This window comes from Bactrocera dorsalis, chromosome 3 (genome assembly GCF_023373825.1).
Source record: "Bactrocera dorsalis isolate Fly_Bdor chromosome 3, ASM2337382v1, whole genome shotgun sequence".
NCBI lineage: Eukaryota > Metazoa > Arthropoda > Insecta > Diptera > Tephritidae > Bactrocera > Bactrocera dorsalis.
In genome coordinates, this window is record NC_064305.1 from 12,700,529 (window position 1) to 12,727,941 (window position 27,413).

The 27,413-nt window shown below is 32.9% G+C and overlaps 1 protein-coding gene across 4 annotated transcripts in view; it reads left to right on the forward strand.

Annotated features, from left to right (window-relative positions):
• The window catches only part of LOC105233124 (uncharacterized), a 54,680-nt gene extending 40,428 nt beyond the window's left edge, over positions 1-14,252 (forward strand). For 3 of the 4 annotated variants that reach the window (XM_049451567.1, XM_049451571.1, XM_049451569.1), the window contains 4 exons: positions 9,812-9,994; positions 10,226-10,416; positions 11,938-12,147; positions 12,210-14,252. In XM_049451567.1, the coding sequence (XP_049307524.1) occupies positions 9,812-9,994; positions 10,226-10,416; positions 11,938-12,147; positions 12,210-12,296 (671 nt within the window). In that variant the 3' untranslated portion in view covers positions 12,297-14,252. Of the gene's footprint in view, positions 1-7,032; positions 7,229-9,811; positions 9,995-10,225; positions 10,417-11,937; positions 12,148-12,209 lie in introns of those variants that run through there. The other variant, XM_049451570.1, reaches the window with a different exon arrangement.
• The last annotated feature ends 13,161 nt before the right edge of the window (positions 14,253-27,413 follow it).

The window sequence follows — 27,413 nt, forward strand, 5'->3', positions numbered from 1 at the left end:
AGAAAAAAAGTTTTCCGTACAAGTACTTTGATCCTTCAGTAGTCTTCTTCCTTTTCGCTATTTGGCGCCTAGTGCAGGTTCCAAGTGTACTCAGGTCCTTTTCACCTGGTCTTACCAAAGGAGTGCAGATCTCATTCTTCCTCTGCTTTCCCCGACGGGTACTGCGTCGAATATTTTCAGAGCTGGAGTGTTTTCATAAATTCGGAGGATATCACTTAGCCAGTGGAGCTGTTGTCTATTAATTCGCTGAACTATGTAAATATCGTCGTATATCTCGTTCACAACCAGACCCATATGCTTCGCTTTCTTATTTAGACTGAAGAAATCAGAACTAACGGTGCAGTTGTTATGACCAAATGATTCCTTTACCTATGGCTCCAGACGCTTACGGCTTCCGGTCTTAGACCAAATATCCCCTGAGTTGTGTGCTGAGTTTGACGGAAAAAAGCACTCCCCATGAAATGGACACAACAGTCTGGGATGAGAGACCTCGTTTTTGAGGACGACCATGGCAAACTGAGGGACTAGTTGCCCTATATAGGGGCAGACGTACAGATCGACATGTTAAATCACGTAGTTCGTTTATAAACACTGTATGTGGTCTCCGACACTTCTCTCTGGGTATTACAAACTTCCTACCAAACTTAATACGAGTATACCCTGTTCGCGGTATAAAAATATATACATATTCATAAAAATGTATAAAATACACCAAATCCACACCAACGATTTGAACGCAGCCGGCAAGCGCTCGTACGTGTTCCAACGCCATTCGTGCCTTTCGTGCCGCTTGCGCTCGTGTGTTTGTTTTTATAAACAAAACGGCGAACAGCTGGCCGCTTGAGTGGCCGCGAGTTGGAGCTAAAATGACATCATACGGCAAGAATTTCCTATACGCTGCTGGCATTAACCGGGCATGTGTCGGTTTATTAGACGCAAAGAGTGGCGAGAAATTCGCAAAAATACTGTACATTCATATGTACAAATATTTTTGCACATTTTCTAATATAAGTAGATAATGAGTTTAGAAATAATTGGGTATATAAGCATGAAACTGCTTAGGCTTATGCGTCAGCGGCTAACTTAGTGCTTAGTGAAAGCCGTATGACAGCTATAATGGCAACAGGAAAACGTCATCTTTGAAATTAGCATACGAATGAAATGTCAAAACGAGCAGCAGTTGTTGCGTTCGCAGTGTGCGGAACAATTGGTATGCGATTTTGATACTCTCGACATGTGTTGGACAGAGTATAAAGGTTTAGTTTGCCTGAAGGTTTCAGCGACTACTTGATCGATTTGTACCAAATTCGGTACTTTGACATAAGTATTATACTTAAGCTACGATTTGAAACTGGTCGAACTCGGACACCAACCACACCTACTTTATATAGCGCAATATAAAATTTCATAATTTTTTTTTGCTTTATGCTAGGCAAAGCTTCAGGGAATATACTGCTACATAATTATGCAGAAAGAGTGTTTTTAAGCTGTGGAAGCCTTTAACTAAAACTGTTGGAAGTCGGGAGTAAGATATCTCAGCGAAGTTAGGTACGTAAGGAGGTAGAGTGGCTGTCTGACGACAGGTCTTTAGAGGGCCCATACTAAAGCATCTCACTCTACTGTTTCCTCTCTGAACTACCCATGCTTTTGCTGAAGTTCAACTCAGTAAACAAAACAACTTCGATCGGTAGTTGCGTCATGTTTCCTTTACAAAGCTTTGCTTTCACATAGCATACCTATGTTTTATAGCCTGTTTTACAGTACCCTCTTTTTGTACCACCAGACAGCTACAGACAGTTAAGACTGCGAATTTCGGTAGTAAATTTTAATAATTTCGACTCGCTGTTGGATTGTACATCTTTCCATGAGGAAATGGCAAACCTTACTGAAGAGTGATTTTAATGGACGGTTTGGTATTGACTTCTCGGAAACTCAGTCATATTTGTAGCATGTTTGTCGATTAAATATCTACAAGTAGCCAAAGGCATAAAAATTCTTTCATTTTCCGAGTCTAATTGCAGTCTGGTGAGTGCTCTGGCTGGCTCATCAGCTCCACAGTTACCAGCGATATCACTATGCCCTGGAACCCATTGCAGCGTTTTTGTGAAATAGAATGCTAGATCGACTAAGAGATCAAGGCAATCTTACATTACTTTTGATGAAACGCTGAGGGACTTTAGTGATTTCAAAGTCGCTTCACTATCAGTATATTTAAATAAGTATTTTTCCCGCTGTCAGTACCTTCTTGGACAGAAAAAGTGGGCTTTTTTCAAAGACTGTGATCTTCGCTTGGAACACACTGCAGTGTTATTGTAGTCGACAAGCGTTTTTGATATCTAATTTAGCAAAAAAGACGCTATTTACTACTCGGTTATCTTTTTTGGACCGATATGTGTAGATGCTTATCTCTGCGTTCTTGCCCCCTTCGTTCTTTTTCACTTTTCTCTAAAAGTAATGGCAACATTGGAGACCAAATTTAAGTTCAATACTATACGATTTAGAAAATTCGATATTGGATATAATTTTACTGAGCTTAGTTACTATACTTGCTTAGATATTCGGTATTTCGGTGCCCAAAATCGTTGCTAAGGATCCACAAATTACCCCAGTTCCCTTAAGTCGGTAATTATTTAAGTTATCAACATAAAATGGGATGGTTGCATTTTTATGCCAGATTTTTAAATTAATGTAATTTTATACCAGATTTAAAATTAGCATAATCTTATATTTTAAAAGGACAAGAGTTTATATCATGTTTTGAAACTGGTATAAATTTATACCAGATTTTCAAAGTGGTATAAAGTTTTTTAAAGTGGTATAACTTTATATCAAATTTTAAAATTCGCGCAATTTTATGACTTATTTTAAGTTGGTTCAAATTTATACCAGATTTTATATATAGGGGTAAAATAACAACCCTTAGGCTAAATATATCCAATTTAGTGAATTTTGAGCATTTTATACTCTGTATATCGGTCAATATGTTTGATTTCTCTGAGCTAAAATATTAATCATATCTGTCTCTAACTTGTTTTGGACCCCTATTTAGCTAATTTTGAGATATATAGTACATATGTATGTATGTCCTAGCTGCGATTTTTCGCCAAATATTTCTCTTATCCACATTATGTCAGCTACTTGAGCACCTTCGAACCAAACACAACCTCACCTTACTTACATATTAAAATATCTAATAGGGAAAATGTTGTTTTGATGCCTATAATTTACTTGTTAGCATATTGGCGCAGGCAATTTTTTATTTTTTATATTTAACTGTATGTATTTACTATACTTATGTATGGGTTTATATACATACATATATACATATTTCTATGTATGCGCGGGTGTAATAAATTTACAAAGCGAAAAGTATTTTAATTTATATTTTTATTGCGCTACAATTAAATGCTGACTTCAGCTGTGTCGCCAGTACATACTCTTATATGTACATACATATGTATGTCAGTCAATAACAATAGCGCCCGCACGCATGAGTTCATTCAGCGGTTTGTATGTGCAGCGTAGCCACTCGGGCGCAGCGGCATTTTTGCCTTCGCCGCGGCGCATTTTTCTACACACCTCGCTACAGCGAAACGACACAAAAATCTTGTTCAATCGGTCGCAATGCTAGTACAACGATGAGCCGCCTCCCAGCCTCCGCAGCGCCACCCAACAGTTTGTTATTTTTAGCCTTAACTTTACAAAAATGCGACGCAATTGCAATTATTGTATTTGTGTTCGCCTTTTTGGAATTTTTTGCCTTTATTTTGATGTACGGTAGTATTTTTTTCCTTTCCTTTGCATTTTTTCCTTCCTTTTGCACTTTTTTCCTTTCTTTTGCATTTTTTTCGCTTTATCCTCTACAACGGCCGCTTTCTTGTGGCACACTGTGCGCTTTGTTGCATGTGTTGCTTGGCGCGTCTATTTAATTTACTGTAATCAAAGTAGTTAATGCAGATAAGTGGGCGTTGATGAGTTGCGCTTCCGCTTAAGTAAATTTATGGGCCACAATAAGTGTGTGTGTGCAATTCTTGATATCTTTTGTTATTTTTATTTTAAAGTGCTTTAGTTTTATGTGACAAATCTTTGTCAGCTACATAGTAGTTTGATGCATTGCTGTGAGTAGCATGATTTATGTTTTCTTGTTGAATGGCGCTGAGCTTGCTTGAGCAATACAGCGACACATACAGCGGGAGGTGATTGCTTCACAAATGGCTAATATTGGCGTATCGAACCAAAAAACTGATTTATACCAGTGTGATTAACGACCATAAATTAATAATACGACAAAAGCAAGTGGTTATATTACTTTAGATATCTGGTATAAATTTATACCGCTTTCAAAATCTGGTATAACTGTATAACACATTCAAAATAATGTATAAACTCTTGTCATTTTTAAATCTAAAATTATGCGAATTAAATCTGGTATAAATTTATATCACTTTCAAAATCTGGTATAAAAATATTAATTCTTATAAACATATGAAGCTGTGTTCTTATAGTAGTTGCTAAATCGTTTTAACAATCTGGTATAATTTTATACCACTTTCAAAAACTGGTATAAATATTTTAAATTTTGGAATCTGGTATAAATTCAAGCTTCTTTGAAATTTGGTACAAAACTGCACCACTTAAAAATCTGGTATAAAAATCCAGGCCTTATAAATATATTAAGCTGTGCTCTACCGTCACTGCTTAAATATGTTCCAAGGTTTGGATGTTAGAAAATATAAAGCCTATACCAGTATTGTTTCAATGATTGTATGAGACAGCCTACGTAGTCCTTTCGTAGTATTCTAAGGATGGCCTTGCTTTGTAAGTTAGTCGAAAATAGTTAGTCAAAACAAGTTATTTCGGGCCTGTTTGAAAGTTCGCTCTCGATGAAGCATGAGAAGAAACTTTCTGAGCTTTCGAAAACAGTTTGCTAATCTTTGGATAACGATCACAATAAATAATTTTTTAAAACAATTGTACGCTCTTTACAGCTTTGAAATTCAAGTCTTTTGAGGGTTGTTTCCGACTTATTTTATGATGTTCGATACTTTTTGACGAATGTAATGCAAGTTTGGAATTTATAAAAAAATGTTACTTATACGCCATGTTGAATGCTAACCCTCGATTTATATATTTTAAAAATGAAACGTGAATTTACAAAAAAATATTTTTTTATTAAAATTAATTAGCAAAATAAAAAAACGAAGAAAATAATTTTAATAAATTTTAATAATTGAAATTTTAAAGATCAAAAAATTACAAAAAAATATTATTTTAATAATATTAATTAGTTAAATTGAAAATAAAAAGAAAATAAGAAAATATTAAATTAATTAAAATTTTAAAAGTTAGAACATAAAAAAAAATTTTATTTTTATTATAAATTTATGGCAAAAAATATTAATTATTAATTAAGAAAATTAAAAAAAAGTTTGAAAAAAATTAAACTCAATAATTAATTAAGAAATATTTTTTACAAATTAAATTTGAATAAAAAATTCTGAAAAATAAAAATTAAATATTTTTTCCATTTTAATTATAAATTTTATTGAAAAAATGTTTAGTTAAGAATTAAAATAGAAACTTACTTTTTAATTTTCATAAAAATTAAATGCTAGTAATTATTATTAAAAGTTTGAAAACAATTTTTAAAATTAAACTTAACAAAAACAAAAGTTTAAAAAATTTTTTTAAAATTAAACTTAACAATTAATTAAACAAAAACATTTTTTATAAATTAAATTTAGATTGAACATTTTCAAAAATAAAAAATCAATATGTTTTCCTATTTTATTTATAAATTTTATTAAAAAAATATTTTGTTAAGAATTAAATTTGAAACTTAATTTTTAATTTAAAGAAAATTAGTCAAATTCGGTTTTGAAAAATAATGTTAAAAATGTATTAGTTAATGAAATTATGATCTGTTTAAGTTGATTAAATTTAAAATTTAATTTATATTAAAAAATTTAATCTAATTAATAATTAACATAATTAATTAATTAATTTATAATCAATAATAAACATAATTAATTTATAATTGATAATTAACTTAATTAATTAAAATTAATAAAATTAAAATTAATTAATAATTATTAATTAATTAAATTGTTTATTTACATTGTTAACCTTTTTTGCATTTTTTCAATATTTTGAGTACTTGAAGATGGTAGTAGTACAACCTTTAATTTTTAGAATTTAATAAGTCTTTTTTAACTGCCTATAGTTGAATTTTTTTTATAAAAAACAACAATTTCATATACTTTATTTAATTTTTTGCTATTTTGAATTTTTTTTAATTACGTCAAGTATTTTACATAATTTTTTGGCAATTAATTTCTCATTATGAGATGAATATTTAGCAAGCGGAAATTAATACATATATAAATACTAATTTTCAAAGCAATTATTATTACAATTATTTTCGGGTTTTAATATTAGTTTTATTTAATGATTTTTTTATTAAAAATTTAAAAGTTTCAAATTTTGTTTTTTTTTTTTTAATAAAACAAAATATCCTAAATTTCTTTCAAAATTTTTGGTATTTATACAAAAGCTTCCCAACCTCCCATAACCGTTACACTACTCTTGACATTGCCTGTCATTTACTTAATTGTTCGCCCAACGAAAACCTGTCGTCGTCTCCTTTAATGCTGCGCATTGTGTGCGTGCGTCTGTGTCGTCGCCACATTTCTTAGCTAATTAAGTCAATCTCTCATGCTCCAGCGCGCAACGTTCGTCGCATTGGTGCGCTAAATTGCCGTTTCATACGTATAGGAGACATACATACATACATATATAACTACATATTGAAAACACGTATAAAACTAGCGAAAATGAAAATAGATAACAGTAACAAAAAAAAAGTATCAAAAAAAAAAAAACAAAAAATACATATGTACATATATAAAAATTGTAATTTAACCACACTCCACCTTTGCGTCGTTGTGGTAGCCACTGCATAGTATGTAGTAACTAAGTAAGCATTTAGAATCAAGTTTCGCCTTGTTTCCCCATTGTTGTGGCAAATCAAGTTAGAAAGCAACGATTTAGTTCGCGTTTAACAGCTATCGAAGTTGGTTCGGTCATTGACGACGTTTCAGGAATTCCGTGAAATACTCCAAACATAACTGTATTCTATTTTATACTATAGTGTGACGCAGTTTTGTGATTTAGTGGTGTAAAAAAATACCTAAAAAATAGTGAAAAATGGCGTTCAGCGGTTGTACGGGTAATAAAAATGTTATAAGAATGTGGAAAAAAGGATTAAATTTAAAAATAATAAATTTCAAAATATTATTTTTTTTTGAAATAAAGCGAGCATACATATATTAAAAACGTCTCAAAGAAAAATATATATAAAAATATTTAAATAAAAATAAAGGAAAAATTATAAATTGCGAAGAAAAAAATTTTTGACTGACTAAAATGGATAAAAAATTTTTTGAAAATTAAAAAAAATAATTAAAATAAAGAAAATAAAAATATAAGATAAATGATAAAAAAAGATATGATTTTTTGTATTTTAATAATTTTCATTAAAATTGAGCAAAAAAAAAAACATTTTAAAATTAAAAAAAAATATTAAATCGAAAATTAATAATAATTAAAATATTTAAAATTAAAAAAGTTAAGAATATCTTGATGAACTGTGAATAAAAAAATATATATTTTTTGATATTTTTATAAGTTTCACAAAAATTGGAAAAATTTAAAAAAATAATAATAATTAAAAATAATAATTAAAAAAAATAATAAGTAGAATATGTAAAATAAAAAAATAAGAAGTTTTGTTAAATTGTAAATACAAAAATTCATATGTTTTAGTTTTCATAAATTTAAAAAATTTATAATAATTAAAAAAAGCAATAATTAAAATCTGAAAAATAAAAAGCATAAGAACATCTTTAAATTTGAAAATTAAAAATTTTAATTTTTATGAATAAAACTACAATTAAAAAAATATAAAAAAAATTATTAAAGTTGAAAAAAATTATAAAAATTAAAAAAAAAATTTTTAAATAAAAAAAAATTTTAATAAAAAAATAAAATTAATTAAACAAAATTTTTAATAAAAAAAATTTTTTTTTTTACTAATAATATTTAATATGAACAATAAATTAAATTTTTTAAGTCTCACTAAATCCACAATTTCGCAACAATATAGAAAAAGCATACATACATACATATGCATTTAAATAAACTTTATGTTAGTACCCAATTCCTTCAAGCTAACTGTTGATCGCCTTGCCTTGCTAAATTATTGATTTTTAACTCAGTGTGCCAGCATAAAAAAGTGTAGAAGGTCAAGTGTGTGTAATTTTCTAGTAACGTCACGACTGAGCATGCGCACAACATTTTCCGAAGTGATGATTTAATGCCGACAGTGAAGGATAATAGTTATAAAATTGATTAAAAAAGGCGTAAAATGATGAATTACGCGACTTAACTAGTGAAAAAAAAGTATGCTCAAAGAAATTACAAATAAAACAGGAAATCAACGCTGCGTTAATCTAGCAGCTTGGACAAAGAGTTGAGCTAATACTCCCAATATTTGAAATTACCTTAAATATTACTAAAAATTAATTTTGATTTTCTTTGTCATTAGCTTTGACAAATTTAAATATATGTACAAAAAAAATTTAGTACACTTGTACTAAAAAATTTCACCGAGTAATTTTTGCCTGCGTTTTATTGTTTGGTTTGTCAATAGCTTTGAAAGTTTTAAATGTTACAAAAAAAATTTAGTACACTTGTACTAAAAATTTTTCGGTGATTAAAATTTATCTATGTACATATGTATATACTACTGATTTTTGTTTCGCCAGTTTTCAGTTGAATAGCTTTGATAATTTAAAATATTGCAAAGAAAAAATTAGTACACTTGTACTAAAAAATTGAGGGCGAGTAACGTTTCTTTGTCCATATATTATTAATGGTTTTTCGCCAGTTACCAGTCCAATAGTTTTGAAAACTAGTTATTTTATTTTAATATTTTTAAATATTACAAAAAATTTAGTACACTTGTACTAAAAAAAGTTCGCGAGTAAAATTCATCTATATGCTAATGATTTTTGTTTCGCCAGTTTTCAGTTGAATAGCTTCGAAAATTTTAAATATTACAAAGAAAAAATTAGTACACTTGTACTTAAAAATTGAGGACGAGTAACCTTTCTTTGCCTATAAATTACTGATTTTTGTTTCGTCAGTTACCAGTCCAATAGTTTTGAAAACTAGTTATGTTATTTTAATATTTTTAAATATTACAAAAAAAAAATAGTACAGTTGTACTAAAAAATTTTGCGGGAGTAACCATTATCTATACTTTAGTGACTATCGTTTGCTATTTGTTTTGCAATATTTTAGTAACATTAGTATTAAAATTTTTTTAGTACTCAGTACTAAAAGGGTTCTACAACAAATCTATTAAGCTGTTGAAAACTAAGCTTTAAATAGTTATATACATAGCTACAGAGTTTTTTCTGTTTTGAATGAAATGCCTGAGTTTTTCATAAAATTTTTAGTACAAGGCGTTAAGGTGTCTTGACTATAAATGTTTAATTAAAATTAAAATAAAAAGCTGTAAATAATTATAGCTCCAATTTTTTCATATTTTTTCCCAGTTTCTGTATAAATTTTAGTAGTGAATTAGATATTCTTCGAATGTTCATATTTTTCCACTTTTTAAAGATCCTTAGTACACTTAGAATTATAATAGCTTTGCATACTCGCATAAAGTATTAGACTAGTAACTAGATTTGGGTTTCTAAAAACAAAATTATAATTGAAATTTATTTTCTTTATAACTTTTTAGCATCCCTTAAGAGCTTGGGCGACAAGACCGCCAACCTTTTCAGCCGCAAGAAGGAAGATGTTGAGAAATTGGCTAAGGAGAAGGCCGACAATGCCGCCAAAATGGCTGAGGAGCAGGCTAAGGCTGTAGGACAATCGGTGCAACAGACCAAGAGTGAGGCGGAGAACTTGGCGGCCAGTGCCGGTGAGTAGTCGTTTACGAAGTTAAAGAAGAGTGTGAAGAAGACTAAACTAAATAATGAAGAAAAAGAGGCAGATTTTTAATAAAAAGTTATAAAAAATATAATAAAAAAATTCAAAGATATTTGAGAGATTTTATACTTTTCTTTCACACGAACTTGAAAGCACAATTAAGCTTCCGAAAACTTCTTTCTTAATACTTTGAATTCTATGAACTCCATCTTTTTCTTTACAGCTAAGGAAGCCGCCGATTTGGCCGCTGCTGAAGCTCAAAAGGCCGGTCAGGCTGTCAACGCTGGCGTAAGCCAAGCTCAGGCCGCCGTTGACAACTCGAAACAAGCCATCGATAACACTGTGCAACAAGCCAATGCTGTGGCCGCAAATGCCAAGCAAGTGGCTGCCAATGTGGCTGAAGCTTCACAGAAGGTGAGTGGCGTTGTTTGTGGTAACAACCAAAGTAAATAAAGTAGAAATGGGAAAATAATTTTGAAATACTAGGTATTACGGTGTATACTTGTAATACCGAATTGTGTTAAATTTAATGAAACTAAATATTTTTGAGCAATTTTAGTGCTTAATTTTTAGTACTTAAGTTTCTAGTCTTATATTTTAGGTAAAAAAAATGATAGTAAATTTTTAGTACTTTTTGTTACTAAATTTTTTTTATTGGCCTTTTGGTACTAAAATTTTACTTATTGATATTAAAATATTTGCTACTATGTTTTTTAGTTCTAAACCCATTTTTAAAAGTTCTAAAAGTAATGTTGATACCAAATTATAAGTTATTAAGTATAAAAGGTTTTTGCACGAAATTTTGAGTACAAGGTTTCAGTCCTAAATTACTTTGGTATTAATATTTTAGTGGTAATTTTTTTTGGTACTACAATTTTTATGTACCAAAACTTTATTTCTTAACATTCTTAAACCCAAAAGTGTTGTACTAAAATTTTTGGTGCTACATGCTACGTTATGAAAATTTCCCTACTAGTTTTTAAAGTACTAAAATTTGAAAATTCGACTTTAGTACTAAATTTTTTAAAATTTATTTGACAATAAAGTTTCTAGTGACGAATTTATCAATTTTAGGGCAAACAGTAATTTTTAGTACTGTTTAGAGCAATTTATGTAAGGTGAAGACTTTTTAAGTATTAAAAAATTTTAGTACTAAAATTTTTAAGTACTAAAATTTTACCTAGTAACATACTTTATGCCGAAAGTGTTGTAGCAAAATATTTCATCATACATTTTTCATTAATGAAAATTATGCTATTAATTTTTGTTGTACTAAAATTTTTAGAGCTAAAGTTTTTAAATACTAAAGTTTTACTGAATAACATTTTTGATGCCGAAAGTGATGTACTAAACTTTTTTTGTACTTAAAAATTAGCCACCACATTTTTTAGTACTAAAATTTTATTAGTCGAAAATTTAGTACTACTTTTTTTTTTACAAAAATAGTACAACACCAAGTTTTAAATAACGAGTTAATAAATTTGAGGGCAGCAAATAGTTTTTAGTACTAAATATTTAGAAGCATTTTTGTAACGTAAAGCCTTTTTAAGTACTAAAATTTTCCGTATTATCATTTTTGATGCCGAAAGTGTTGTACTAAAATGTTTGGGTTTTTTATTTTTTAGTGCTTAGTGTTGTACTAAAACTTTGGGTTGCTTTTTTTTATAGTACTTAAAAATATGCCGCCACATATTTGATACTAAAGTTATAATACTTGATCGAAATTAGAACTAAATTTTTTACAAAAATAGTTTGACAACGAAGTTTTAAGTTAACTCGTAAATTTCAAGACAGAAAATAATTTTTAGTACTCTTTAGAACTATTTTCCAAAAATAAAGTTAAAAAAAAAATAAAAAATAAAATTCTTTAAAATATTTGAGATTTCAAGATTTTTTTAAGACACTGCATTTTCACTCTCTCTCTCTGTCTTCCAGGCTGCTGCCAATGCCGTCGATCAAACCAAAAAGGCCGCTAACGATGCGATCAACAAGAGTGTCAAGGCTGCCGAACAGACAGTCGAAACGAAAATGAAGGAAGCCGAGAACGCTATCGATGGCGCTGTCAAGCAGACCAGCCAAGCAGTTGATCAGAAGATGAACGAGGCCAATCAATATGTCAGTCATAAGCGTGAGGATTTGGAGAAGGTATGTAGGAATTTGATTTCAGTCAATGAATAAAAAGTATTATAAAATATATACGCCCACAGACCCTCCATGACGGCGCAGTGAACGCACAGGAGTCAGCCGGTAACCAGGCTGCCAATCTGCTCGGCAAACTCCACATCGGCAAGTAGAGCGGAGCGCAAGCAATTTATTTTTTATACGTCGGCAAGCAGAGAGAAGCGCGGAGAGCACGAATTGGCGGTGCGAAGAGTTGGATAGAAGAAGGCGTTAGAAGTTTAGTTATATAATTTGTAATATGTGGCAGTTTTTAATTAAGCAGAAAAAAGAAAATGAAGAAAATATAAAATAATAATATAAAAAGAATGTCCGCTACTTGAGCAAGCATTACAAACCAACAAAATTGGGTAAAGTAAATACAAAAATTTACTAAGAAATATTTAGCTCAAGTAAAATTTGTTAAAGAGCGCGCTAAAATAATTAGATACATGCAGCGCTTGCGGTTTGAAGCGCGCGCAGCCTGAGGGATATTCTAAAATTTTGCAAAAAAAAAAGAGGAAAATCAAGTAACAAGTGCCAGTTTTGTGATCGTAAAGTCGAAAGATATTTTTCAAAAATGCCTACATAGTTAAATATATGGAAAATGCATATTTACAGTTATAGAAGTAGTGAACAGGAACTGCAAAGATTTCATTAAACTATTTACAAGAAAAAAATATTTACATATATAGTGTGTAAAAACAGTTATTCAACTTGGTAACACTGAAAAATGGGAATTATATATATAAATACTCGTAAATACAACAAGCACTGCTCCTTAATTAGCAATTCAAAAAAAATATTTAAAAATTAAAAATAGTTATGAAAAAATTGAAATTTTAAATGTGCGAAAGCTAAGCTGTCCATATACATATGTGTGCGTAGGTTGAGTAAAAATTAAAAAAAAAAAATATTGAAAAAAATTTCGAACTCAAATATTTTGCAAGAAAATAAAAACTGAATATTTTTGAAGTAAAAGAAAAAATTGTTTAATATTAAAACTTAAAGCTAAAGCTGTTTTTTAGCAATTTTGTATTTAAAAAATTAAATTTTTTTTCAAAACTTATTTTCGAAAATATTTCGAAAACAAAATTTGATTGATAATAGCTAAAGCGATTTTGGTGTTTTAAAATTTAAAAAATTCCAAAAAATTGTGTTTCAAATTTTGTTTTTCAATATTTATTTTCGAAAAGAAATTTCGAACTCAAATATTTTGCAATAAAATCAAACCTGAATATATTTGAAGCAAAAAAATAAAATACGTTTTAAAATTAATTTTTAAAGCTAAAGCTATTTTTGAGTACTTTTGTATTTAAAAAATTGAAAAAAATGTCTTTAAAAATTTATTTTTCAAAACTTATTTTTGAAAACTTTACACATTTCGCTGAAAATAGCTAAAGTAATTTGTAGTAAAGTAATTTGTGTTTAAAAAATTTGAAAAAAATTTGTTTCAAAATTTTTTTTTGAAAATGATTTTCAAAAAATATTCGAACTCAAATATTTTGCAAGAAAATCAAAACTGAATTTATTTGAAACAAAAAAAATATCTTTTTAGTATCACTTCTTAAAGCTTAAACTAGTTTTGAACATTTTTGTATTTAAAAAATTAAAAAAAAACGTTTCTAAATTTGTTTTTCGAAACTTATTTTCAAAAATAAAATTAATGGAAAATAACTAAAGCCATTTTACAATTTTTGTATTTAAAAATTAAAAAAAAAAAAATATTGTGTTTCAAAATTTACTTTTCAAAATTTATTTTCGTAAATAATTTCGAATCAAATATTTTGCAAGAAAATCAAAACTAAATTTTTTAGTTATGTTGGTATTTTTGCATTAACATAAATTAAAAAAAAACATTGTGTTTCAAAATTTGTCTTTCAAAACTTATTTTCGAAAATAAAATTAATCGAAAATAACTAAAGCCATTTTACTATTTTTGTATTTAAAAATGCAAAAGAAATATTGTCTTTCAAAATTTGTTTTTCAAAACTTATTTTCGAAAATGAATTGAATGCGCATTATTGACACAAAAACCGCTATGAATCTCAAAAACCTAAATGAATGCTCGAACAAAGTCAAATTACTCGCTTTGGTATAAAAAATCGCCTAAGCAAATACAACAATTAAACTCAGTGTAGCAACTTGCGCTTAACAACAGCTGATCACAATTTCAATTTCTACACGCACACACACACACAGTCGAAACTTTTTCTTCCAATTCATTTTCTTTTTTCTTCGTTCTTGTGAAATTCTGCTAGTATGTAGTTTATTTTGTACATTATATATATTTACGAATTTCTTTTGTATTAAAAAAAAAATATATAAAAACAACAACAGTGAACACAGCGCATAAAATGATATTAAAAGCAAGAATATATATTTTAAATGTAAAATTAAATATAAAAGAGCCATTAATATTGTAAATGTGAAAAATTATTAATAAAAAAAATTTAATAAAACTCTAAAAACCAAAAGAAAAGCGATGCACAGGTTAATAGAGTTAAAACTACAAGTTCGAGAGGAGGAAGGCCATGCGGAAAGGTGGAAGACTGCGATGAATCTTCAAAGTTCAGGCGCATCCTCTCAAAAGACCACATTCCGTTGGTGTATGTAAAGGAAGGGAAAGATAGCTGGACTCCGAGTAGTCAGGACTCACTTAAGTTGCTTCTTGATGCTCACTTTTTGAGCAATTCTTCCTTTGTGAAAGCATCTATTGGAGTGCTGTAGACAGACTGCACATCCTTTTCGACGCTTCTGAATGAACGTCATTTCACGGTCTATTTTGTCCTCTCCTGTATCATATCACATATGGTCACAAAGTTCCAGGACTCTGAATAATTCCAGGAACTGCTTCACCGTACATGGGTGATCAGCTCTTTCAAACCATCCATGTTCCCTGAGCCGGGGTTTGAACCGAACCATAAGCAAGCTTATCTTCAAACTTCTCTGCGATAGAACGATATTCAAATTTCTTCTGTGGTAGAATGATTGTGGCGGAATGGATGCGGACGACGTAGCTCTCACGGTTGAGGGAAAATTCCGGGTACGAGCTAACTTCACATTGATAGTAGATGCAAAGGTACCTCAGCATCGTATTTAAGTAGGTTGCTGAAAACGGACGGGCTCTCCACCAATCCTGACAAACTTGAACTGGTCTTATTCAATAGCAAGTACAAAATACGGGGGGTGCGTATACCATCAATGGACATCTTCGCTCTGTTGACAAAATTAAGTATCTTGAACTCAGCCTGAATAGGAGCTTTCATGGAAATCCAACATCGAGCAAGGAGCAAGGAAGGCATCTGTTGCCCTGTACTGCTGCAGCTGAGCCATTGCCAAATAGCGCGTCTCTTACCAAAGAAAGTTGTTTGGCTCTCTATAAAACTAAAGATCAGCTTATAAAGTTCTATAGAATTCTTGTTTGGTGGACGGCTTTGAAAAATACTACTGCGTTCCTCACTTTTTGTGAATGTGTGGCTACATATACGCGTAACAACGGTAGATATAGCAGACAAGTTCATAGCCGCGAAAGCTGCCCTCAGACCTAGAGAAATCTAGGTACTTAGATGACTGCGAGTCTGGGCACTCCCTTCGCTCTCAGCAATTTGTAAGATTGAATATCTTACCGGATGCCACTTGCATCAGCAGTTTGGAACAAGGCGAATGTACCACGGATATCATACTTTCAGACATCCGGATGAAATCGCGAATAAATAACTAAAGCATATAAGCAGAATTGTGATAGGATCAGGACGCTTTGTCAATAGCTAATAGCCAACCCAAGAGTTTTTCGTTTGGCATCATAAAAGGCGATAAATAACAGTCTAAGTGTGATATCTTTTCCATGTCGAGGGGTTAGCCATCTAATCTAACCTAACGTTGGTGCAGAGACCAACTTCTTATTTACCAGGATGTTTCATAGTGGAAGGAAGGTTGTATCATTTGGGTTTATGAGTATGTTATGTCTGAGCTAGCGGGGTCATATGAAAGAAATTTGACTAATGTCTTCTCTTTTTCACCGAAGCCATATTTTAACACTTTCGCTTTGTTTACAAATTGGTCTAGGGAAAATAGATGCATTCTTTTTCAAGTAGATATCTTTATATAGCATTAGAAAGATGAGATTTCGTACTAAAAAAAGTCTCAGGCAGTTTTGGGACTGCTTGGCTCAGTATTGTTTGTGCACGTGCCAAAGACAGATAGTAGCAAAAAGTTAGGAGCGTTTGAATTCATTTAAATAAGGCTGGATACACAAAAAGGCTCGATGTATTGTGGATACACGGATTAGCTAAAAAAAAACCTCATCCACCGAATTTACAACAGCAAATCCCAGCTACATCACAATAAATACGATCCGTTTCTGAAACGGATGGTTACAGGTGATGATAAGTGGATAACTTAGGGTGCCCGCAGAGTGGACGTTTAAAACCGAGCCGAGCGCATATTCCCATTTACGCAACAAGCGGGTTTACGCTCGGCTCGGCTTTGAGCGTCCACTCTGTGGGCACCTTTACGACAACGTCAAGCGAAAATGGTTGAGGGTGAATCGCGGTGAACCGGCGCAATCGGTGGCCAAACCAAGTTTGACGGTCAAGAAGATTCTGCTATTTTCTTGGTGGGGTTGGGAGTAAATCAGAAGCTGCTCCTCATCGACTAAACACTTCATTTGGATCTGTACGAAAAACAACTGGACCATCTTAAAGAAGCAATAGCTTAGAGGCGGCTACTTAATCAATCTGGACAAGTTCAGATATCAGGACAATTCACATGATGTGTGATTTTGGTTGGGACGTCTTTATGCATCCAGCCTATGATCCGGATCTGCCACCAAGTGATTACTACCAGTTTCTGGCTATGGCGACTGATTTTGCAGGTGAGTAGTTCAACTCAGGAGAATATTTTTCCAGTTTTTAGCCAATATGGAGAAGCATGTATATGAGAATGGCAAAATGAAACATTCTTCAACAATTGCAACCAGTTTTCCAATGATATTTGACCTTAACCGGATCATTCTAACTATGCTAAACAAAACCTTCACTTTGTTGTTATAATAAAATATTGGATATATTTAGAGCTCATGTCTGGCAATCTGGGGTTGTACTTCTAAGTGATCTATCAATATAATATTTCACGTTAACAATCCACGTATTCCAATTTTGGGAAACTTTGAGCTGGAAATCATTTAGAGAACGTTTTAGTGCCTCTTTTATGCGATAGTCATAAAAAAAATGGGAATCCGATTGACATCATATCTATGGAATTTGTGAGAGTGTGATAAAGTCAGATGAATCAAACACGACGAATTGTAGCGCACCATTAAGACACAGTTCATGTCGACAAAATGTTAGAACCATGTTAAATCCAGGATTGAAAAAAAAAATTATTATCAGAATCGAAACTATCATATGAATATTAAAGTTATGGAGTACTTTTTGAATTTTAGTGTCTCATAAATCAGCTCCAATAAGAAGGAGAACAATCTATAACTTTTAATTGGGTTGACGATTTAGAAATACCGGATTGTCTTGTATTGATGTGGACAACCTTTGGTTCCACCAAGTCGGTGCTATATTCCACACAGTCATGTAAAGACATAAACTGAACTATCTTTTAAGTTGGATCAAACTGGACACGGTATGCTAAATTTTGAGGATTTTAGCCCGGACAAACTGGTACATTTTGTATTTATATTTTTCAAAACTTTCATTACTATTTGTGCCCCCACTGTACCTAAAGAGTATGTATATCATAACTTTCTCACCGCCTTCTTTCCTGTTCTATGCTTGCATATTGCATAGTTATAGGCGCCACTGGGCAAATAACATGCCAGCAAGAGGTGATAGCGTTGTTGTAGTGGCATTGACATCTAATAATCGCTTATCAATTGCTATCTGAAATTGAAATCGGGGCTGTGTGGCAGTTAAGAAATTTTATTATATTTTTTGCTTTTAATTCCGTTAGCAAAAAATTTATGACAGCAGGTGAAAGGTGCGAATGAGCAACGAACAAGCATTTAATTGGTAAATTGGAAAGTAGAAGGCTGAAAAAGGAGAATAAGATTAGAAAAAAGGGTTTTTGTAAGTAAATGTTAAGAGTTTTCATAAAAAAATTTAGTTTTCTAGTCAAAAGTTATCTAGAAAAGTGCGAAGTATACATTTTAGCGCGCTTGAACAAATTATATAATAACTTAAAAGTACTCAACAACTTAATAAAAAAATTTCTATTCCTCATTTAGTGTCTTTTATTTACCATCTCCCAATACTCAATTTTAATTGAAATATATTACAGCCACCTTTTCCAGTAAATTGATGTGCTTCGAGCCACTCACCCTGAAAATGTGCTGCACTGTTATTGCACTACTGTGCAATAAATTGCTTCCTCAACTGCAGCTTATTTGCTTTAGTCTACTTTTAGGCGGAAAATAAGTTTCACAAAGTAGTTGCTAAGTAAGACAGCTCAAGTGAGGTAAATAAATATCTGCTTCATCAGATGCCTTGACTTTTTATCTCATTGGCAGTTTAATTACTCTTCACTGTCATCTCAGCGTTATTCCGCTCACTTGCCACATGTTTTCTATTGACGTTATTGGGACTCCTGTTGCACCGTTTGATGGCAACTAAATGAGAAAACTTTGTTGCAGGAAGTTGTGTCAAGCATGTGGCTTTGATTTTTAAGATGAGCTTACAAGGGCGCATGTGGGAGCAGCTGCATTGTGACGGTGAAAAAACTATATATTTCTAATCTATAATCTATAATCTATAATCTATAATCTATATTCTATATTCTATAATCTAAAGTCTAAAATCCATAATCTATAATCTGTATTCTATCTATAATTAATAATCTAAAATCTAAATCGTGAATCTCAATTCATTATTTATTCTCCATAAATAAAAATCGATAATTTACAATTGGTAAAATATTATCGATAAAAAAATAGTTAATTTTTCTTAAAAGCAAAATTTATATTTTATAAATTAAAATCGATAATTTACGATTAGTAATCAATAATCGACAATTTCGATATTTTACAACCTTCTATAAAAATATATACATACTTCATATATTTTATAAATAAAATTCGATAAATTACGATTACTACTAAATAATCGACAATTTCGTTATTTTAGAATTTTCTACAAAACATAAAGTGTGCAGTTGGTATATGTATATACATATATACATGTAAATCGATAATTTACGGTTAGTAATCAATAATCGAATAAATCGATATTTTAGAATTTTCTGTAAAATCTATAAGGTTTACTATATAAACAAATCGATTATTTACAATTAACGATAATCGAAGAACTAAATATTGAAGAATGTTCTATAAAATCTCAAAAGCGTAATTAAAAAAATCGATAATTTACTATTAATACATAATACATAATAATAATGATAATCGATAAATTCGATAATAACGTTTTTTTGAAAAAATATCAAATATTTAATTCACTACTACAAATCAATAACTTCCTTTTAGTAATCGATAATAATCGATATGTTCGATATTTATGTATTTTCAATTAGTAATCGATAAACGATAAATTTAATATTTGTGTATTTTAAAAAAAAAATAAAGTCTATAATTTACTAATAAAAATAAATAATTTTCAATTAGTTATCGATAATTGATAATTTGTAGTTATTACTCCATAATCGATAAATTTGATGCCTAAGAATTTTCTATATATTCAAAATGTGTAATTTATAATTTAAAATCAACTTTTTACTATCGATATTCGATAAACCAGTATCGATAGTACGCAATTTATAATCGGTTATCGTATATCTTAAATAATAAGTATAGTATATCATTTCGTTCATCGGTTATCATTGTCAGTTATCGATATCGATTAGTCGATAATATTTAATATATTTAATTATAATTCGTTTAATATATTATTTTCAGCCTTTTTGACTAACCTGCCTTGTATTTCTAAACGAACTACATATTTACACTGTAGTAAAAAATTCATTAGCATACTTTTAATTACCTCTGTCAAGGCCACTCCGCATTGCATGCTATCTACTTGTATTAATATTTGTATTTTTCATTTCAATATCATTTTTCTTGTTCTGAAAACTTTTTTAAATATTATTTTAAGGTCATCAGTTGCCGGATAAATGTATTTCACATGTATCCTTGCAGGCGGCCATTCCAAATCCTCTGGAAAGTCATACAAATACATAAAGTACATATATGTTTATAAATATGTATGTGTGCTGCGACAAGTCCTTGATATACAGGTCAGCATTTTTTGAATAATTTTCCAACATTTATAAAAGTTGAACATTTTAATTAGTACTTTTAATCTGATAACAGATTTTTACATGACACATAACATGTGGATGAACCGACACATTCAAGTATTTACGACGAATATGTAAACATGAAGTGTAAGCGCAACTAACGGTGTAACAAAGAGTTTAAAATTGTGTTCAATGGGGAATGGTAGAAGAGTTTTGATGTATGGAGGGGTATGAAAGCCGTCATTGGAGTTTGCGATACAACGGCGAAGGCGGGCAAATGTGCTGTATAAATCAAGTGAATTGTCAAATAAATGCAGTCAAATGCACATACACACTCATATATACGTATGTATATGCTATATTATATATTTATACACGCACGCTATCAATGCAGGCCTCTCAATTGCGTGCGCACTGTTAGTACGTTCCGGGCAACTTTCGCTCCAACGCCGATACCAAGTTAAGCGATTTGGTCTGCGGTTTGCGGTATGGTGTCAGGGAGTTTCGGTGTGCTTTGTTGTATATGTGGGTATGTCGTATAGCTATGTTGTATTCATTTTGTGTCCATTTTCATACCCTGAACAGGATATATTATGTTTGTAATACTCAGAAGGAAAGCTCGGAGACCCTATAAAATATGTATTCATATATGAGATGTTGCTCTAATATTTTGCACATGTTCTTTTTTCTTTATGTGGCTACTCATCGCTCCGAATCACCTATAACGGACCACTAAAGCATGTAGCTACCAAGCAAACTAACCTACAAAAATCCAATACTTGTATGGAAAACTTTTTTATTTATCGAGATATCTTCACGAAATTCGATATATATCATTATCCAAGACAAAGATATAATCTCTGAAGAAATTTTACAGATCGAGTCACTATATCATATAGCTGCCATACAAATGGACCTATCAAAATCCAATCCTTGTACAGAAAACTCTTTTATTTGATAAGATATCCTAACAAAATTTGGCATTGATCAATGTTTAAATCAATGCTATAATCTCTATAAAAATTGTTTAGATCCAATCACTATAGCATATAGCTGTCATACAAACTGAACGTTAAAAATCTTGTCCTTCTGTGAAAATTTTTTTATTTGTCGAGATATCTTCACGAAATTCGGCATACGTCATTACCTAAGATAATTGTATAATCTCTCTAGAAATTGTTTAGATCGGACCACTATAGCATATAGCTGCCATATAAACTGACCTATCAAAATTATGTCCTTGTATGGAAAACTTTTTTATTTGTTGAGATATTTTCATAAAATTTTGCACCAATTATTATTTAAAGCAACCGCACTATTTTGGGGAAAATCGTTCAGATGGGTTTACTATAGCATATAGCTGCCATACAAACTGACCTATCAAAATCTAATCTTTTTATGGAAAACTTTTTTATTTGTGTAGGATATAATAGCTTCAGTGCCACCGATGTCAACGTTTGTTTTTCTTGTTTTGTTGTTGTTGCGTTGCGTTTTCGCCTTTTAGCTTATAAAATTTTAATTTATTGCCACGCTCTGCTTACTTCATGTTAATCCATTGTTTCGCTTTTATTGTTGCTGTTGTTGCCGCACTTTTTAATAGCATTAATGGCCAATAAACGCGTTAAAAATCGCTTTCGACTACATTAAAATCGTTAGAGAACTGAGTTATGAACGGCAATATACACGCACATATATATAATGTATATACATATATGCATTATATATGTGAAGTGTTTAAGTCTGATTGGCGGAAATAATTTTTTCCAATTTATTTTTAAGTAGAGACAATTTTGCTTGTATATATGATGTAGTTGCATTGTAGAACAATAAATTTGCCACTTATAAAAATATATTAAAAATAATTGATTATCGGTTGTGCAAGCAGCGACAATTATTTAAATAAATCCAGAAATCAGAAGTACCATCACTTCATCAAAAATGCTTAAAAAAAGTTTCTTTACAAAAAAGAAATACGCATGATTACGGAAGGTTATTCTAGCAGATCAATGAGCCACGCATAGACTTGCTTTGGACCTTTGCGACATTAGATTCCTTAGTATGCCTGCGCTTGACGCGAGTTTTAACTGACTCTGTAGCCTCACTATTAATACCTCCGCCAGTATATCATATCGTGTGGACCGCAGATGCTTACAGCGTAGTCTTGTCATTGCTAGAAAAGTGCACAAGAGTTGCTCCATTGTTTTCTTGGTATTTTATACCGGACTTTTTGATCAATAAAGTTGTTATCTTCAAATTAGGTAGACCTACAACTTTGGAAAAGTGATACTCTAACTCAAAATTTTCTGCGCCACAAGTTCCTGACAATGTTTTCCATAGAAACATCCCTTTAGCAGTTGTACACATTTGAAATTAGCCATCAACTGTACTGTATTCATATGGTACACCATGTCGTACGAGCAACATTGAATGTATGATTTATGCTTAGGTCATTTGAAATTATACATTTTAAGGAATGTTAAAAAAAAAATCGTTAAAACTTTTGTTTTTTGTAAAGCGAAAAATTTTGAATTAGAATTATACTTTTGTAAAGTTGATGATTGAAGAGACTGATGGACTGATATATATTTGTAAGTGGGCGCATTCCGAGGGACCATTTATCAGCAGCGCAACATCCTTATTGTAAAGGGAAGTCCGTATTTCCTGAGATATTACCCTGCATACTACTGTGTCAAGGCTTGAGAAAGCCATTAGGCTTAAAGAATTTGCTGCTGGCACCTTCCTTGATATAGAAAGAGCCTTCAATAACGTCTTGTCGGAAGCAGTCGTATCTTCACTTGACGGCCTTGGGGTTGAATCACACTTCAAACACTTCATTTTCAGTCTTCTGTACGACAGAGTGATTGAAACGGAATGGGGAAACGTACGTGCTTGACGAAATGTGAGTAGGGGAACACCATAAGGTGGAATTCTCTCCTCTTCTATGGATTCTGGTCGTTAAAGAGGTGGAGTTTTCTCCTCTTCTATAGATTCTAGTCTTTAAAGTCTTGCTTAAAAAACTTGAAAATCGTGGCTGCCGGACGAACCAGCGTATATGGTCAAAGGAAAGTTTCTGAGTATTGTTTATGAATTGACGCAGGGGTATCTCACGGTCGTAACAAATTGAGCAGTCGTAAAAGGACACGCCATCAACCTAAATAAAACCGAGATGCCGCGAATGGGAGGCATCCGTCTACAACTAGCGGATATAGTGGAAAATCTAGAGCTCATCCTGGTTAGGAAGCTTCTATGGAAGCCGATTATCGAAGAGAGAGCAAATAAGGCAGCGATTGGCATGTGAAAAGCCATTGGCAAAGGAAGGGTTCTGTAACCGAAAGTGGTCCTCTGGCTCTACGACGCCATAGTCAAGAGAGAGTCTGGGTTCCTAAAGGAACATGTTTCTAAACACTTGAAAATCCTCACTCCCTTTGACTTTATACCGCAGCACTTGGATCATGGAGTCACCAAACCGAAGTCTGGCGGCTCCTTCTCAACCCATATACCGGCGAGGGAGTTGTGGATGGGAAGAAGCCATTGGAGAAGAGGTGCAGTGAGCTTCTTCACGGATTGGGCAAAGCTTGGTGGGATGGTTGGTGGAAAGATCTACTGGCAGGAACTCTCTATCAACTCCAGTTTCAGACTTAGCGACTAATGCAGTACCTTCCAGGCCGATATTGCAGCCATTAAGGTAACACCAGATTTACTGCGCCGGAGTACAGCCTCCCTTAGAGAAATGACGATCCACACAGATAGCAGAGCGGCGATACTAGCCGTACAGTGCATTCAGGGCTGTTCAAAGTGTGCCTCACCTCGCAATCAATAGCAACCAGTGTCTTTGTGATAAGACAGGTTAGGGTGTTAGGCCACAGCGAAGACGCAGGAAACTGTAAAGCTGGCAAGAAAAGCCATCCTAGAATCGCGACCGATAGATGGGAATCAGATCAGTGTGCCCATATCCTCTTGCGTACTAAATAGCTGGGGTTCGCGAAAGCTTGATCAGTGCTGGACCATGCGCTGTCGAAAAGGCCGTTTACTCTAATCCACAAGAAAGCTTTAATTTCATTAACAAATTAAAGATTCTCTTATTCTATTGAAATTCCTTAAAAAAAAATTTCCTCGTAATTGAGTCCAACATACGACAACCCCTCAACATCTAACGCCCACTTGTTGTAGAGGCAAAAGGTGCTGCTTGTTATTACTGTTGAACCGCCTTTCCGGTTAAGCTTGTCACGCGTCTCAGGGGTACGAGCATTGGCCATACAATAAATTTGTTGTAGCAACAGTTGAAGCAGAACTTGCACACCCACCACCACATGCAGTACCGTTGCTACACATACATACAAGCGGCGCCTGTATATCATATATCCATAAAATAACTTTTATCCAGAATCGCTGTTGCATGACTCAGTTGTACTCTATGCTTTATTTATAAACAACATTTTTGTTTTTGTTGTTATCCTTGCTATTGTGCTACCTGTTGTTGTTGTTTGCTTTTTGATTTTGTTGTACTGTTTTCACTCGTTATTTTCGCATGAAAGCGCCTCGAGTGAAGTATGGCAGTGCAGGCGGCTGGCTACCAGTTGCCCGGCCATAAAGCGAAACGAGTTTGAAAGAAGCGTACGTGGCGTGGCGAGGCGCGCCAGCGAGCAAACGAACGAACCGCAACTAATGCCCGGCGACATGTGCAATTCCGATTAATACTCGTTGATAAACAAGTTATTTTAATTAATCGCTAGGTGTTGCTGAGACTGAAACAATGCCGCAGCGCAACGCGCACACAAACATATACATAGGCATGCAGCTACACGCACACACTATATTACTATATGTATGTGCATACACAGGGGCATAAAGTAATGCCAACAAACGAATTATTGCGTGTGTTTGTGTAGGAAAGTTATAATATTGCGATTTAGTAAACGTAAATTCCCCAGCGCCGCTGTGTGTGCGTGTGTGTGTGTGTTGTCACTACCTCACATTCATGCTCAATACTCGTATGTTAGCATGTTTGGTATGCTTTTGTGTCCGGGCATAGCTGTTTAGCTGCTTCAAAGCTTAAATTTATGAACATTTATGCCGAAATTCCATTTGATTTTATCCAAATCACTTCTGTTGTCAATAAACAGGAAAAACATTAATTTCGGCATTAGGTTTTCTCGAACCTTATAATCCTCCAGTCACCAGTTTGAAGAGGCGGACTGCAGTATCGCAACATCACATCTATATACTCGTGGGTGGCGGATTCGAAAGAAACAGTCTGCTTGCCACCGTGGTGAGCTGCTATCTTTGCTTCCATGTAACGTACCGATTTTAAACTCATTGCTGTCATTGTCTGCTTACTATAAAGCTGTCAACGTTGCTTATTGTCCCCGCACACACCACTAATCTAGCAGAGGTTCCTTTGGTGGTGCTGTTATTCCGCATCGCATCTCAGCTTTACCTTCGTATGCAACCGACAGGCTCTGCTTACTGCCTTACCATCCCTTCAAAGGTCCCAAGGTTATCTCTGTTAAGATGTCAATGCGAAGGTTAGTAGATCAATACGTTTAGAGCCAGCTATCGCAACAACGGAGTCCTTTCAGCTTATACCTACTACATCAACTTAATGATGACGTGAGAAAAACTTACGATGGACTTTTAATAGGACGCAGGCTGTCTCGACATTAACCCGCCAGCTATTTCTGCAGGGTGTCACTTTCAAATACTCACGGAATACCTTGACTACGAGCTCAGTGAGAAGGAGGGCAAGGGGAGAGCAAGCAAATTCAAAACCAACAATCTTGAAATCATAGTCTGATTCGAATCAAGTTTCTTTAGGAGTTTTCACAGGCCGAGAAGACAATATAAAAGAGGATAATGAAATAGAGGAAATATTGAAGGGAGTATAAGAGGAAGAGGAAGATAGGGAGAATAGAGTACAGTGCTTCATAGGAGGGTAGAGAAAATAAACCACACTATGAATTCCTTTGTTAGTAGCAGAAGGATTTGCATCTTGGACTTTTCCGTCTCCATATTTTGCGAAGTACTCTAAGGCCTTAACAATGCTTCAACTTTCAGTTGGAAGATTTGACTTGCAGCTTAAGGGATCCATAACGTTGCCGTTGTCTTGGGATGTCTCTCCAGTCGACCACGACCAGCCTGCCTCCGAGATATCTCGCCAATCTTGCTTTTTCAGCTGACCTCCGTCTCTTGGCCGCCCACCTTTGTAAGCGTTTTATTTTTTTGGTGGCTGCAGCTGCACCTTTCTTATCCGCTTAGTCCGGCGCTTGTACGCATACCTTGTTTTTGCTGGTTCATCGAGCTTTAAAGAAGGCAGTTCTCTGGCAGCAACAGTTTTGTCATCTTCTTCCCTTTCCTGCTTAACAGCCATACTTTGACTACAGAGTCTCTAGTGTAGTTGCTTTTTTGCAGCTGGACTTTGCTCCAATTCCCTTTCTAGTGCCAGCGCTTGCTCATAGACCAGGTCTTGTCACTGTCTTTGTGCTAGCTGTTCTCGAGCTCGTTAAGAATGTTGCTCCCTGTTAGGGAAAACTAGTTCCCTTTTTCACAAGAGATCCGGACTACTTTGATTCTTTTTGTCGCTCTAGTTCATAGCTTGGAACCGCGAGTGTTGGGAATAGTATAGCCCCTCTTACCCAGGTAAGTCTAACTGATTACGGCAGGCGCCAGGTATCTGTCAGCTCCGTTCGAATCTGTGCTATTTAAGGCCCCCCAGATAGGTTGATTTTCACTACAGATAGCATGACAACTTGATTCAGTTCGTTATATACCCATATAACCATAGTAAGACTCCTCATAAGTATGCTGTTCTATTAAGGAGCAATGAACATCCGGATAAAAAGTCAGACCTTAGATTGATACCTCCCAACTGCAACACGGACGAACCTTTAATAGCCCGTTCCTGCCCAGCCGGCCTTCTCGGGAAAGATTCAGCGGAGCAATGAACATCCAGATAAAAAGTCATACCATAGCTTGATACTTCCCAACTGTAACAGGGG